This window comes from Felis catus, chromosome D3 (genome assembly GCF_018350175.1).
Source record: "Felis catus isolate Fca126 chromosome D3, F.catus_Fca126_mat1.0, whole genome shotgun sequence".
Taxonomy (NCBI): domain Eukaryota; kingdom Metazoa; phylum Chordata; class Mammalia; order Carnivora; family Felidae; genus Felis; species Felis catus.
The window spans coordinates 29,792,757-29,807,256 of record NC_058379.1 but is presented as its reverse complement, the minus strand read 5'-3'; the positions used below and the strand labels follow the sequence as shown (position 1 = coordinate 29,807,256).

The window sequence follows — 14,500 nt, the reverse complement described above, 5'->3', positions numbered from 1 at the left end:
ATCAAGACCAAGGCTACTTAGGGAGGGTGAATCAAACAGGCCCCCTGGGCCTGTGCGGGGTAACGGGCTCCACAGCTTTGGGAACACCTTCCCTTCTCCCGAAAACCCCAGCAGCCCCAGTGTCCTCTGGCTTGCCCCCACCCTCAGGGCAAGTGCAGCCGGAACTCGACCCTCGGCCTGTGGCTTTAGGCCGGCCTGCCCCTCCCGGTCTCAGTTTCCTCTTCTTCACTCCCGCCAACGCCTGCCCAGCTGTTTCCCCCACGACCAGGAAGCGCTTTGAGAACGGACCGGGGACCATTCCCAGACCTTGTGCCCCAAGCCAGAGCGGCTAAGCGGAGGACTACAGGCACGGCGGGACCACCGAGACGCGAGGACCTCCGCGCGGCCTAGAGCGGTCCCGGAAGTGCCCGCGGGCGGGGGCGGGGCTCCGGGCGCTCGGGCCGCCGCGGGCTCCGCGTCAGCAGCCGCCACGGAGTGAGGCCGGGTCGGCCGCGGGTTGGAGCAGCTCAGGTGCGGCCCCGCCCCGCCCGCCCGCGGCCCCGCCCCGGCCCAGGTGAGCGGCCCCGCCCCGACCCAGGTGAGTGGCTCCGCGTCAGCCAGTGTGACCACCTGCCCCTCCGGTGGCCCCGGGTGTGGGCGTCCCCCATCGGCGGGAAGCATGTAGGGGCTCCAGCGTCGCCGCTTGCGTGGCGTGTGCGTGTCGGCGGCCGCTCGAGGGCCTCAAACCAGGAAACCCTGACCGGTCCGAGGGTATCCCCAGTGCCCAGGCCCTGGGGGCTCCCTGAAGCATAGGGTGACAGATGCAAGAGGAGCCGAAGAAGACCCTGAGAGAGGTGGGAAGATGGGGTCCCAGACCTTTGGATCTTCGGCCCAAAAATATTTAAAACATTGTTGAGGACAGTTAAAGGATTGCCAACTTTCTAAACAGAGTGGGAACGTCAGCGTATAGGTGGTCCGTAATGGGAATGGAAAACCCCTAAGGAGGGAACTTTAGAAACACCAGGATTTAACAGGTGGGAGGAGGAAGAGTTGCAATCACAGATACCCAAGAAAAAAATAACCAGAAAGCATTAAAACTAGGGGGAAAACTTTCAGAAACGAAGGGAATAAAGCAGGGGGTGGGAGTGGGGGTGGGTGATTCAAAACCTTGAGGTGTTCAGGTAGTAGGCAAGGAGGGTTTAATGAGGGGGTGGACCTGTATTATCACATCTCCCAGGTTTTCAAGAGAAAGCCTGAAACTTACTGAGTTTTCAGTATTGGCAGCTAAGTCAAACAAAAAGGAAAAGTTCAACTCTTTGCGAGCCAAGCAAAACGCGTCTGTGGCAGGATCCCCAGGCTGCCAATTTGCAACTTCTGAAATGAAGGGTTTTGAGAAGGGAGCTATTGGTGAGCATTGCCAAAAGGGGTGGGAAAGTGAAGTCTGAGAAGAGAGGGATTGGCCATAAGGAGGTCATTGGATGCGACAGCTGAAGACCCTGCTGAAACTGGAAACTTGAAATCTGTCTCAGTGCAGTACACAGTCGTATGATTTTCTTTGGCAACATTTAACATCTTAGGAGGAATTGATGGAGGAGGTTGGTAGTTGGCAGCTGGTTACAGCAGGGCAAGGAGGTGAGGAACGTGATGCTGGTCAGAGTCCATAGTTGTTAGATCCATGATAGAGTCTAAGCTAGACAGGGGAGGGTGGACTAAAAGAAGAGAACCTGGGTGAAATTGTTGGGTTGTTTGACCTGATGAGATGGATTTAGAGAGCCTGAAGGACTGGAGATTATGGTTCCTGAAGAGGAGGGGGAGGGGAGTTAAGTGGTCAAAGAATTTTTGAGAATCCTTCAGTTCTATGCTTCTTTTTACACCGGGCTTTTTTACCCCCTGGAAATTCATTTAAAACAAAACAAAACAAAAGTTTCCAAATAGAAATGAGTTCCATTGTGACTATGCTGATTAATTTAGCATGGCATGTCTTTTGAGCAGCTCATTCTCCACGCTTCAGTGTACCGTTAATAATACCTGGGTATAGGGGCGCCTGGGTGGCGCAGTCGGTTGGGCGTCCGACTTCAGCCAGGTCATGATCTCGCGGTCCGTGAGTTCGAGCCCCGCGTCGGGCTCTGGGCTGATGGCTCAGAGCCTGGAGCCTGTTTCCGATTCGATTCTGTGTCTCCCTCTCTCTCTGCCCCTCCCCCGTTCATGCTCTGTCTCGCTCTGTCCCAAAAATAAATAAACGTTGAAAAAAAAATTTAAATAATACCTGGGTGTAGAGTTGGTGAGGGTTAAATGCAAATTGCCTGTAGAAGATCTAGTGGTGCCTAGCACATAGTAGATGCTCAGTAAACATGAGCTGTTATCATTATCCTGGTACCTGGGGAGTTTCCCTTCAGCTTGCACAGCAATTTCGGAAGGGGATCCTGAGGGGCTCCCTCAGAGGCCACCATAGTGGGATGGGGGGTGCCGAATGGGCAGTCCCTATGGAAACAACCCCTGTTGATCGGAATCATTGTTTTTCTTTCTTTATTGGTATCTCCCATACAATTTATTTAATAAAGAATTATTTGCTCCCTTCCCCCCAAAAAGTGTGACCATCAGTTCTAGCACAAAAACAGATGGCTTTCCCTCCATTCAGTCATGTATTTATTCAACAAATGTGTGTGGAGCTTGTCCTGTTGTGCTGGGGGCGCTGGCGATTCCAAAATGAAAGATCACAGTACCTTGCCCTCAGGGAGCTCTCAGGCAGTGGTGGCGAGAGTCCTGATGGCAGATGTTTGCCATCCACGGCCATGGGTGTTGTGAGAGACATGTGCACTGAGCTCCATGGGCCACTCAGGGGATGTGCTGATATTGTGAGAGTTGTAGGGTGAGTAAAGACATTTGGACTGAGTCTGGAAAGATGAGCCAGTGGCAGTGTGAGAAGGGAGCAGGATCAGTTAGGAGGAGGAAGCAGCAGGAGCCTGGATGGCTCAGTCAGTTGAGTGTCTGACTTCGGCTCAGGTCATGTTCTCGCGGCTCATGAGTTCGAGCCCCGCATCAGGCTCTGTGCTGACAGCTCAGAGCCTGGAGCCTGTTTCAGATTCTGTGTCTCCCTCTCTCTCTGTTCCTCCCCGCTCACGCTCTGTTTCTCTCTCTGTGTCTCTCAAAGATAAATAAACATTTAAAAAAAAAAGAAGAGGAGGAGGAGAAAACAGCAACAAGGACTATGTGGAAGGAGAGGCTACAGATGGTGCTGGAAGGGCCAGGTGTGAAGGGCTTTGTGAAGGATTTGAACTGCTATAAGATCCCGAGACAGACGATCAGGCCTGTGTTTGGGGATTTGACACTGGTGTCAGTGTAGAGAACTACCAGAGAGAGGGAGTAGAAGCTGGAGGTAGGTGGTCAGTAATGAAATACTCCTGGGGAGTTGCACTGAGGCCTGAGCTGTGACCTGACAGACAGGCAGAGACCTCTTAATAAAGCTTCAGGAAATGGACAGACTAGACATATGGGGTGAGAGAGGGAGAAGTCTAGGCTGACTCCCAGTGTTGTGGCTTAGGCTCCTAGCTGGAGGGGGTGCAGCCAACCTAGTGTAGGAGGGAAGTCTGTGCCCTTCCTCAGAACCCCCTACCCCCAACATCCTCCAGTAGCTAGAATCTTGCCCCTTTTCCACAATGGCTCTACTTCCTATTCTAGTCCGCCTTTCAGAACAACCTCAGCCTTTCGATTCTAGACACTACAATGTGGCACTTGATTCTGTCTTTTTTGTAGTTTTTTTTTAATTTTGTATTTTTTTTGAGAGAGAGAGAGAGAGAGAGAGAGAGAGAGAGAGAGATTGTGAGTGGGGGAGGGGCAGAGAGAGAGAGAGACAGGGACAGAGGATCCAAAGTGGGCTCTATACTGACAGCAGCAAGCCCGATGCGGGGCTCTAACTCACAAACTGTGAGATCATGATCTGAGCCGAAGTTGGACGCTCAACAACTGAGCCACTCAGGCACCCCTGTAGTTGTTTCTGATAAATCAAACTGTTTGCTAATTCAGTGGGGATCATCTCAAGGGCAAAATTGTATCTTCTGCTTATTTTGTTATGTCCACGATAGAATATGACACAGGAAGGAGGCACTTACTAGGTACTTGATTTGCAGACTTGACAATGTCCCTTGGTTTCTTTTCAGATTTGCAGACTTGACAGTGTCCCTTGGTTTCTTCCCAGGTGACGAGAACAGTAAGCGTGTCCTTAAGAAGACCATCTTTTAAGAAATACAGTCATTGGGGGTGATACTAGATTCACAATGGAGGTTCCCCCAGCAGCCAAGCTTGGTGAGACCTTTGTGTTTGAGGACGGATTAGAGATGCAGCAAGAACTTTTCCCAGAGGAGGACCTGGGGGACCCTTTTCTTCAGGGAAGAGGCTTAGAGCAAATGGCTGTTATTTATAAGGAGATCCCTCTTGGGGAGCAGGATGAGGAACATGACGATTATGAGGGCAATTTTAGTCTGTGCTCAAGCCCTGTTCAGCATCAGAGTACCCCCCTGGTACACAGACCCCAGGACGATGACCTTTTCGGCCAAACCTTCCTCCAGAAATCAGACCTTAGTATGTGTCAGATAATCCACAGTGGAGAAGAACCCAGTAGACGTGACTGTGAACAGATGAGCAGGGTGCACGCAGGACCTAACGAACCTCACAGAACTGCGCCGCCAGCAAAACCCTACGCGTGTCGGGAATGTGGGAAGGCCTTCAGCCAGAGCTCCCACCTTCTCCGGCACCTGGTGATTCACACTGGGGAGAAGCCCTACGAGTGTTGTGAGTGCGGGAAGGCCTTCAGCCAGAGCTCGCACCTTCTCAGACATCAGATAATCCACACGGGGGAGAAGCCCTACGAATGCCGGGAATGCGGAAAAGCCTTTCGCCAGAGTTCAGCCCTCACGCAACACCAGAAAACCCACACTGGGAAGAGACCATACGAGTGTAGAGAATGTGGGAAAGATTTCAGCCGGAGCTCAAGTCTCCGAAAACACGAGCGCATTCACACGGGTGAGAAACCTTATCAGTGTAAGGAATGCGGGAAATCCTTCAACCAGAGTTCCGGCCTGAGCCAGCACCGCAAAATCCACACCCTGAAGAAGCCTCACGAGTGTGAGCTCTGCGGGAAAGCCTTCTGTCACAGGTCCCACCTGATTCGGCACCAGCGGATTCACACGGGGAAGAAACCTTACAAATGTGAAGAGTGCGGGAAGGCCTTCAGCCAGAGCTCCAACCTCATTGAGCATCGGAAGACGCACACTGGCGAGAAACCCTACAAATGCCATAAGTGTGGTAAGGCCTTCAGCCAGAGCTCATCCCTCATCGAGCACCAGCGCATCCACACCGGGGAGAAGCCCTATGAGTGCGGCCAGTGTGGGAAGGCCTTCTGCCACAGCTCGGCACTGATTCAGCACCAGAGAATCCACACAGGGAAGAAACCCTACACGTGCAACGAGTGCGGCAAGGCCTTCCGGCACAGGTCAGCCCTGATCGAGCACTATAAAACCCACACCAGAGAGAAGCCCTATGAGTGTAACAAATGCGGCAAGTCCTTCAGGGGAAGCTCACACCTTATTCGGCACCAGAAAATCCATGCTGGGGAGAAGCTCTAGAAAGAAGAGCTCACACCAAAGCTCGAAACCCTTTCCCAGATGGAGCCCACACCCCATAGCTTTGTCTCTGAGACCCCACCCACCCCCCTGATCCCAGGGCCAAAAAGAAATGTGTCAACCTAGGTGCTCCTGGCCATCCACACTAGCAGCAAGGCCCCCTCTTGGCCAGCTGGGTGCCCCACACTCAGCAGGTTTATGGAGTGGAAGGGAGGGTAAACTAACAGGAAAGCTGCTAAAATGGAGGCCTGCCCAAAAAAGAGAGCTGGCCTTCAATTGTTCATGTTTGACTCCCAAGCCCAGGAGACTGAATTTTGCCGTCTCTTCACCTTTGCCAAAATTCAGAAGAATGAACGCCAGAGGGAGAAAGTTGAGTTAAACACACAAGAATGTCAGGTGAACTCTTTTAACATCAGGGCAGTTTGGCACTTTTAGAAGACAGAACTCTGCTCATAGTCCAAATCAGCTGAAGGAAGATGAATCCAAAAGTAGATACATTAGCAGCAAAATGGAATCTTTCACCTGGCTTGGGCATTGGTGGGGACAACCGAAACAGGCTACAGAAGAAAGGGAGGGTCTGGAAGCATTCGTTCTGGGGTTGAGGGAGAGGGTGGCAAGTCCCTGGTGTGGTGTTTTAATCTCTGTTCTGGATTAGAGTGAGGTTGGTCTTTGGCAGGTGGCTCTTTCACAAGAGGGTTGAGGTTTCATTCCATGGGCCAGAGGATGTTTGACACTGCCTTGGACTCAGCCTGGCACAAGGAATTAGTGCCCTCCAGTGATAACCCCTCTATAAGACCCAGGTCCCCCAAGACCATGGTATGCCTTGGTTGTCAGCAGGGCCCGTGTCTGGTCTGGCTTCCAGTGCTGGGGGACATAGGAAGCAGGGCGATTCAGTCAGAGGTCCCAGTTCTGCCCCTCCTATTCCAGTGGCCTTGAGGAGGCTCCAAGGCTCGGTTTCCCTATCTGTGAGATGCGGATGGTGGGACCTGGCCACGTACCTCTGAGGGTCCAAGGCTCCTGTTCGCCATGAAACCACCCATGAAAGTGCTTTGGCGACTGGCAGTTGAAGGTGGGTGGAGACCCAGTGTGACCCTTGTCCCACTCAGAGATCTGAAAGGCAACCCTGTCTGTTTTCCAGGTGGCCGGGCTCACAGCAGGCCCTCCCATTAAACCAGAGCTTAGGCTTTCCTTCACTCCCTCCAGCCTGCACCCTGGGCCTTGTCCCAGACAGGGACCCTTCCCAGATGCCATCCTGAACCTCCCCCTAGCAGCAGCATGGTCTGTGTGGCCTGTGTCCCATGCTTCGGGCTGTCCTCTCCCTAGGTATTGTTCCAGAAGTACCATCGCCTGTGTCCTGCCAAGACCAACTCAGTCGGCATCCCCAGAGGAGGGGCTCAGACAGGGGTGTGTTTTTAAAGCTTCCCAGGTGATTAGGGCATTCCGGCCAGGGTGTGAGCCCTCTGCTGGGCATCCGTGCAACCCTAGCGTCACCCAAATGTCAGGCCTGCTTGCCATGAGCAGAGCTTGAAGGTGGCAGTTCTGTCTCAGTCCCCATGCCTCCCATCCCCCAGGAATGGCTTAGGCAGTGCTGTGTCTGGCTAGTTGGTAAGTGTCCCAGGTGCTCAGGCCTTCATTTGGCCACTGGGATCTCTTTGGTGCTACTTTCCCCCAGGCTCCTTAGAGGCAGTCTGAGCTATCTTGAAGTTTTCCAAAAGTTGATGGCTGGAATCCCATAACCCCATCATGGTAATGCTGGCTATTTCAGCTAATCAAGGGGTTGGCTTGGCAGTTATGTATAGTTTTGATGAATAAAAATGAGCAAGTCATAGTTGTTAGTAAGTGGGACTTGGCAGGCTAGGAATTTTCAGAGGACTGGTCTCCAGCTGGGGGATCACAGTGGGAGTCCCAGCCTGGAGAACAGCAGTTGCTCCCGTCCAGCTCTTCTCCTTGAAGGAGTGTGTGAAACATAGCACCGCCAGTTGGTCAGGTCCCCTAGAACCCGCTGTACCACTAGCTAGACTGGCCTGACTGGGTGGCCCCTGGCTGTCTCCTGCAGGTGGCCCGTGCTGAGGGTCTTCAGTCATTTACCATGAGTGCAGAGAGAATCAAGACGCCTGTTCAGCGTGGGTGGGACAGCAGACCCCTCCCCTAGATCTACCTCCTCGGTCATCCCTTATTTGGCCTTACCTGGGCCCGGCCTCATCCTCTCCTTATTGGGCAGTCATCTGGGTCCTACCTTTGCTGTCTCTTTCCGTGTGCCTCTGCACACCCCAGCCAAATCGATTTTCTTAAAGCATCTCTTTGCACATGTCACCACTCTCCTTAAAACCAACCTGCAGGGGCTTTTCTGCACATAAGCCCCCATTTCAGCCAACCTGGTTTGCCCCTTCTGAGCAAACCACAGGGAGTTCCTGGCCACCCGCCCAGACGCTCTCTCCACTCCCAGCTTCTCTCCACTGTTTTATGAGGTTCTTGCATTTTGGAATATGCACTTTGTCCTCCTCCTCCCCCCACCCTCTCCTCCCTCCTTTCAACAATTTATGGAACGTGGGGAATGAGACCCCCTTTCTGAATAGTTGACGGGTCCTCACAGAACTATGGTAAGACCAGGTACTTTTCAAAGCGTGAGCAGAACCTAGTCCTTTCTTTTCACATTTCTTCACCATTTTATGTGTTTTCAAATCCTTCATTTTATTTAGGTTCTTGAACAGTGTAATAGAACATCCTGGTAATATTTTAATCGCCCTTGAATTTACTTGTCATTTTTGTTTGGTTGTCTTACTTTTTTTCTTCTTATGACAGACGTTGAGTCTTGTAAAGCTCCAACTCTTGGTTTTGTTTACTAATCGAATTGTTTTGTCCAACTGTATGTATGCCATCTCTCTCTCTCTTTTTTTTTGACTCAATACTTCACATTTCTAAGATTAATTATTTAGATACAGTTAATTGTATTTTTAATGTTTCTAGTAAAAGTAGTTACTTTGGTCTACGACTTTTTTCTCAGAGCTTTTTCTGTCTTCTGTCACTTTGACATGTGCTATTTTTTGTTATTAGGAATCTCCTTTTGGCCCAAGTGTTATTTTTTATATTTCCACATAATGAATGCATAGGTCATTGCTGTCATCTTACTGTACTGTGGTGTCAACATTTCTAAGTGTCCATAGAACTTTTCTGGGCCTGAATATATGATCCATTTTTATAAAGCATTTGTGTACTCTCAAGAAATGTATTTTTACTCTATCACTTCTATTTGTGAACTCAGTTTTTAAATTACTGTATTCAAATTCACACCTTCTCTGTTGCTTACTTTACAAGTTCTTAACCTGGGGTCTGCAGATTGCCTAGGAGTCCATGAGCATGCAGATCTATTTTGGAGGTTGTGTAGAGGGATCAAACAAAGCTGTGTGGTTATGTCCATGAATGAATTGCTTGGGGCTGGGCGTGGGGTGGGGTATCTGTAGCATTCATGACATTTTGGAAAGGCTCTGTGACCCCAAAATAGTTAAGAACACTCATTGGCCTGGTCAAATCATGGTCTGATGTGTTTCTTACCCTACCTATTTCTGTTTCACTTTGTTTCTATTTTATGTATGTCCTTGTAATATTAGATGTACAGTTCTCTCCAATCCTTTTTGAGAAGTAGGCAGGGTATCACTAAGTAAGTACCATGATATTTGGAACATATATATTGAACAGTAATATATTGAAAAATTGTGCCTTTTAGTACCCTCCTTGCCTTTCTTAAGGCTTCTAGCTGAAATTTCTCTTTTTCAGATATCATAATTGAAGACCCTGGCTTTTTTCACTTTGCATTTGCATGAGTTTATTTAGCTCAGCATTTTATTTTTAAAATTTGTGTATGTGCTTTGCTGTATAGCTTATAAACAGCAAAGTGTTGGATTTTGTTTTCTGATTCTATAATTCTTTTTCTTTTTATGTAAGAAGTTCTCATGTCATTATCATTTAGAGTAAGGTATAAATTATCTTCATATTTATATTTTTTTATTAAATTTTTTTTCAACGTTTTTATTTATTTTTGGGACAGAGAGAGACAGAGCATGAACGGGGGAGGGGCAGAGAGAGAGGGAGACACAGAATAGGAAACAGGCTCCAGGCTCCGAGCCATCAGCCCAGAGCCTGACGCGGGGCTCGAACTCACGGACCGCGAGATCGTGACCTGGCTGAAGTCGGACGCTTAACCGACTGCGCCACCCAGGCGCCCCTTCATATTTATATTTTAACATATATTAACATATTTAACCCAGAAAGGCCATGTCTTTTAATCTCTTATCTCTAGGAGTTATTAACCATGTGTGGAGTATCATCTCTGGGTAGGCTAGAGGCTCCACCATTGGGCACACCTGCTCCTCCCTGTCTTCGTCAGTGCCAGGCTCTGTCCTGAACCCACTCTAACTACCTCTGGCTTCAGTGTTTTTGGCTGTAACACGGAGGAATGAGGCCACCTCACAGCCTTGTGGAGCTCAGAGGAGTAAGAAATACAAACCTTCATGGCAAACTGGGGGCGTAGAAGATTCTTATACTATTAGTGTTTTGAAAGATTTCTTTAATTCTCCCAGCGTTCTTTCAACATAACCTAGGTGCTTTGCTTTTTAGAAAATATTGCCAGATATAGCGAGAATTAGACATCACAGATCCGTCCCATGCTCCCTGAGTGAACCTGTATGGTAATTTGATCTCATAACCTCCATCCCCATCACCCGTCTGTCCCAGGTGGGTTCCCTGTCAGCCTTCCCTTTCCCCCTCTCCATGGTGGGAGAAAAGCACTGTCATAATTGCAAAGGATCAAGAATATGGTCGGTCTGGCCACTCCTCTTGGCAGATGGGGAAACTGATGCCAATGACTTACCAAAGGTGTGGCGAATTAGTGTTAGATCTACCTGGCAGCCATAGGGAAGAACAATTCCGGATGTTATGCAGGAGCCTTGGTTACTTGTTTCCAGGACTTCTCCAAGGTGAAGAGTGGTTTAGTCACCACCAGCCGAAGTGAAAACCATATACTCTCAGTGTGCTGAGTTGCTCAGCCTTTGAGGGGCAAGTTGCTGAGTTGCTCAGCCCTTGAGGGGCAAGTTGACATTTGCCAACATTACACAAGGTGAATATATATATTTGCCAGAATGTTGATGCACAGATTTACTGGGGGTAGGAAAAGAGAAGCCCTTTTTGGATGGAGAACCCCATCTTCAGTATCTAATAGCCCAGGAAACTGCATCAGAAGGTTGCCTGGTGAGTGTGGAATTGGGGTGTCAGGACATGGACCATCCCTCCTGTAGTACAGGCCATACAATTGCACAGTCCTCCGAATGCTGGTGGGGGGCACATGCTGAAGACCTCCAGTGTCTGTGGCCTCCCCCTTGGGGGGTGTCCTCCCTCTGAGGTCCAGAGCACCTGGTGACAACCTGCAAACCTGTGAAAGGCTCTTACAAGAGCTCCCCAAGTGAAGTGTCTTCCTTTTGCCACCACCCTTAGCCAGGCTAACTCTTCTCTTCCCCAGAGATAACTGGATGCACTACTCTTTCTGCTCCCTGCACCTCACTTAGGTCTTCCAGGTCCACACCAGAAATGAGAGGAGTCACAAGCAGCCAAGTAACAATGTGCTCCTTATGTAGCCTTCATGTTGCCTCATCTTCAAGAAAAAGGAAGTGGCACCTTGTGTGGTTCTGGATAGGTCTCCCAGGACCACAGGCACCCCCAAAAGTGAAGAGCTATCCTGGGTTCATGGTGGGAGTGAAAAGGGGGTAGAGTTAGTTGCCTTCTTGGAGGCTAGTGAGGTTTTATCTGGTCTTATAAATAAAGCCCAAGGTCTTTCCTTTCTGATAGCCCATCCTGGAGGTCTCCAACAGGGGCCTCTCTGCCCATCTTCCTTTCTATCTGACAGCCCTGTAGGGGAGGAACCTGCCACCGGGTCCCACACTGCGCTGTGGAGCAAGTGCTATGTGCACAAGAGACTTACTCCTGCCTGTTCTGCATGTCAAGAATGCTTTTCAACCCTCTCTCTATCACCTGTTCTTTTCTCCAGACTGATTTCAAGCCAAGAGCTAGAAACCACTTCCTGCTGTGCCTTCTCATTCACTGATTTCCACCACCCCCCCCCACCCCCAAGTCTTGCCCTTAGTATCTCTTGATGCCACCTCTTCCTGTCATTTGCTCCCACCTTGGGCTGCTGCCATCCACTGCTGGCCTGCTGCACCACCCCCTCCCTGGCCTCCTACCACTGGCCAGACTTCCCCTCCTGGCTTTCTCCCCTTGGCAGTCAGAGTAAGCATTCTACTCTCTGATGGGGTCACTACCTTCCTCAAACACCCCTGTTGGTTTCTGTCAGCCTAAGTTTTGAGGCCAGCCTGTAGGCCCTTCCTGATGTGACACCCTCCTCCTCACCCAGGCCCTCCATGCTCCAGCCACACTGAACCCCTATGTTCTGGAACATGCCTTCCTCTGGCGGAAGGGTGTCCCTAAGGGTACACCCATCTCCCACCCATGGAAAGAGCATGGGCTGAAGATGGGGCATCCTTCTCCAGGATTAGCTATTCTGAGAAGGCCAGGCTCCCCTCCCCCACACAACCTTCCCCAGCCCTGTGCTGTATTCTAGGTGTCAAGTGCAGCTGGACCAGGGAGGAAGACCAAGTTTAGGGTCAGGGCCAGCACTCTGGTTAGTGGAGAATGAGAAGATAGAGTGGGTCCAAGATAGGGTGACTATTCTCCTTTATGTCACACTATGACACTTTCACATCATCTCAACACCTGGCATATTTACAGTCCTCCTAAAAATGACTTTGCAAGCACCCTAACTATGGTTTTGACTGAGCCCTCACCCTCCACAGCCTAGCCCCTGACCAGGACGGACAACCAAATCTCAGACTCTCACAGTGACTGAATCTCACCTGGTCCTTGGTTTCTTCCCACTATGATGGAGCCAGGGCCCAGCCTGAATTTCTTTTTCTTTCTTTTTTTTTTTTTTAATTTTTTTTTTAACGTTTATTTATTTTTGGGATAGAGAGAGACAGAGCATGAATGGGGGAGGGGCAGAGAGAGAGGGAGACACAGAATCGGAAACAGGCTCCAGGCTCTGAGCCATCAGCCCAGAGCCCGACGCGGGGCTCGAACTCACGGACCGCGAGATCGTGACCTGGCTGAAGTCGGACGCTTAACCGACTGCGCCATCCAGGCGCCCCAGGGCCCAGCCTGAATTTCAAGGGAAGGCTAGTTCATAGAAGAGTGAAGCAGGGAGAGCCTGGAATCAGTTCCAAGATGACAACAGAAGTCCTTGGCATTTTGTGTTCTCAGGCACTGAAGGGGAGAATGCTGGCAGGAGCCTGTTTCCCCATAGTACCTGCAGCAGGAGAGTGACAGGGAGGGAGACAAAGAGACCAGCCAATCCATAGAGACAGAGGAGAACTGTCCAGGGCAGCAGCAGACAAGGTCTCCTTGTCTGAGACCTCAGTGCATTCCAGGGCTAAGTATCTGACATGAAGCAAGAGGTCACCAGGGGGTGCTGGGAGTCTGCCTGGCAGATATCAGAGAAACAGGACCCCACCTACCTGTGGGGTGCACACCAGCCTATGGGATGCCCAGCAGCTGCCTCCCCTCTGGCCTCTCCACAGGAGCAGATCCAGCATCTCCTTCTCACCTTTGCTTCAGCCATTCTGCGGGTCTGAAGCCAGAGGGGAGGCAGCTGCTGGACATCCAACCTCCATCTCCACAGGAAGCCAAGCTTGGGGACTCCTACCGGATGCATGGGTGCTACCAGATTTTTACACATCCCTGCCAGGAACTAACAGAACAAGTGTGCTGTGAATGGAAAAGGCTAGAGAATACTTGAACAAGACAGTTAACCTCCTAGTCATCCATGGAGCAGCGCATGCTGAGTGCAGAACACACATTCTTTCCAAGGCACACAAAACAAAAAGTGCATACATGCTGGGCTATAAAGAACAGAATTGGCAGATGTCAAAGGGCTGAAGTACAAATGATGTTCTTGGAATACAACACAGTGATGCTAGTAACCAGAAACGTAACCAGAAAACCAGTTTGAGGTGCCGCTTACCCCCCCTCACCAAGGTTCACCAGCCTGGGACACCACCAGCAAGAATGTCAGCCCAACTTTGGGCTCTACTAGTTTAGAAGTTTTCGTTCCCAAGAGAAGCAGGCTTCTTCCAAGCACACAAGAGGCCACCCCCTTGGCCACTGTGGGCATCTCATACCAGTGAACAATTGGGCACGGGTGATTGGTCTGACTGTCAGGTATTGGGGGCTGGAAGGAATGTGTCTGGAACTCTGAGGACCTCAGGGTACCTTCATCCCATGATGACAGTTAATGCCAACTACTCCCGACTCCTTCAAGCAGGAGTGCTCATGTCCTAGACCCTCAAGAATGGAGATTTGGGTTACCCCACTGGACAAGTAACCCTGACCAGCTGAGGTGCTTGCTGAGGGCAAAGGGAATACAGAATGGGCAGTGGGAACAATAAACACCAGCTCTAACCAAGTAAGTAGGTTAGTACTTACTGGCATGTCTTTCTTGTTTCTATGTGAATATCTATTTTAAGATTAAAAACAATTTTTTTAATATTTAATTTGAAATTAAGAGAGCACGAGCAAGGGAGGGGCAGAGAGAGAGGGAGTGAAAGAATCCCAAGCAGGCTTCACACTGTTAGCACAGAACCCAACACGGGTGCAAGTGGGGACGGGGACGAAGGAGAGGGAGAGAGATAATCTTAAACAGACTCATTGTTCAGTGCAGAACCCGACTCAGGGCTCAATCTCCCAACTGTGAGATCATGACCTGAGCCTAAATCAAGACACTTAACCAACTGAGCCACCCAGATACCCCTAGAATTTTATTTTTAAGTTCTCTCTACACCCAATATGGGGCTTAAACCCACAAC

At 50.1% G+C, this 14,500-nt stretch overlaps 1 protein-coding gene across 2 annotated transcripts; it reads left to right on the top strand.

Moving 5' to 3' along the window:
• Positions 1–431: 431 nt before the first annotated feature.
• On the top strand, positions 432–8,885 carry ZNF70 (zinc finger protein 70). 2 transcript variants are annotated; one of them, XM_023241715.2, is made up of 2 exons: positions 432–577; positions 4,175–8,885. In XM_023241715.2, the coding sequence occupies exon 2, from the start codon at positions 4,254–4,256 to the stop codon at positions 5,598–5,600; it is 1,347 nt and encodes a 448-aa protein (XP_023097483.1). In that variant the 5' UTR covers positions 432–577; positions 4,175–4,253; the 3' UTR covers positions 5,601–8,885. The 2 variants fall into 2 exon arrangements, with proteins under 2 accessions (XP_023097483.1, XP_011286229.1); XM_011287927.4 differs by lacking the exon at positions 432–577 and adding an exon at positions 603–833.
• Positions 8,886–14,500: the final 5,615 nt, after the last annotated feature.

What these genes read in the sequence shown, in the direction of transcription:
- ZNF70 (XM_023241715.2), top strand. Translation starts at nt 4,254, where the DNA reads ATGGAGGTTCCCCCAGCAGCCAAGCTTGGTGAGACCTTTGTGTTTGAG.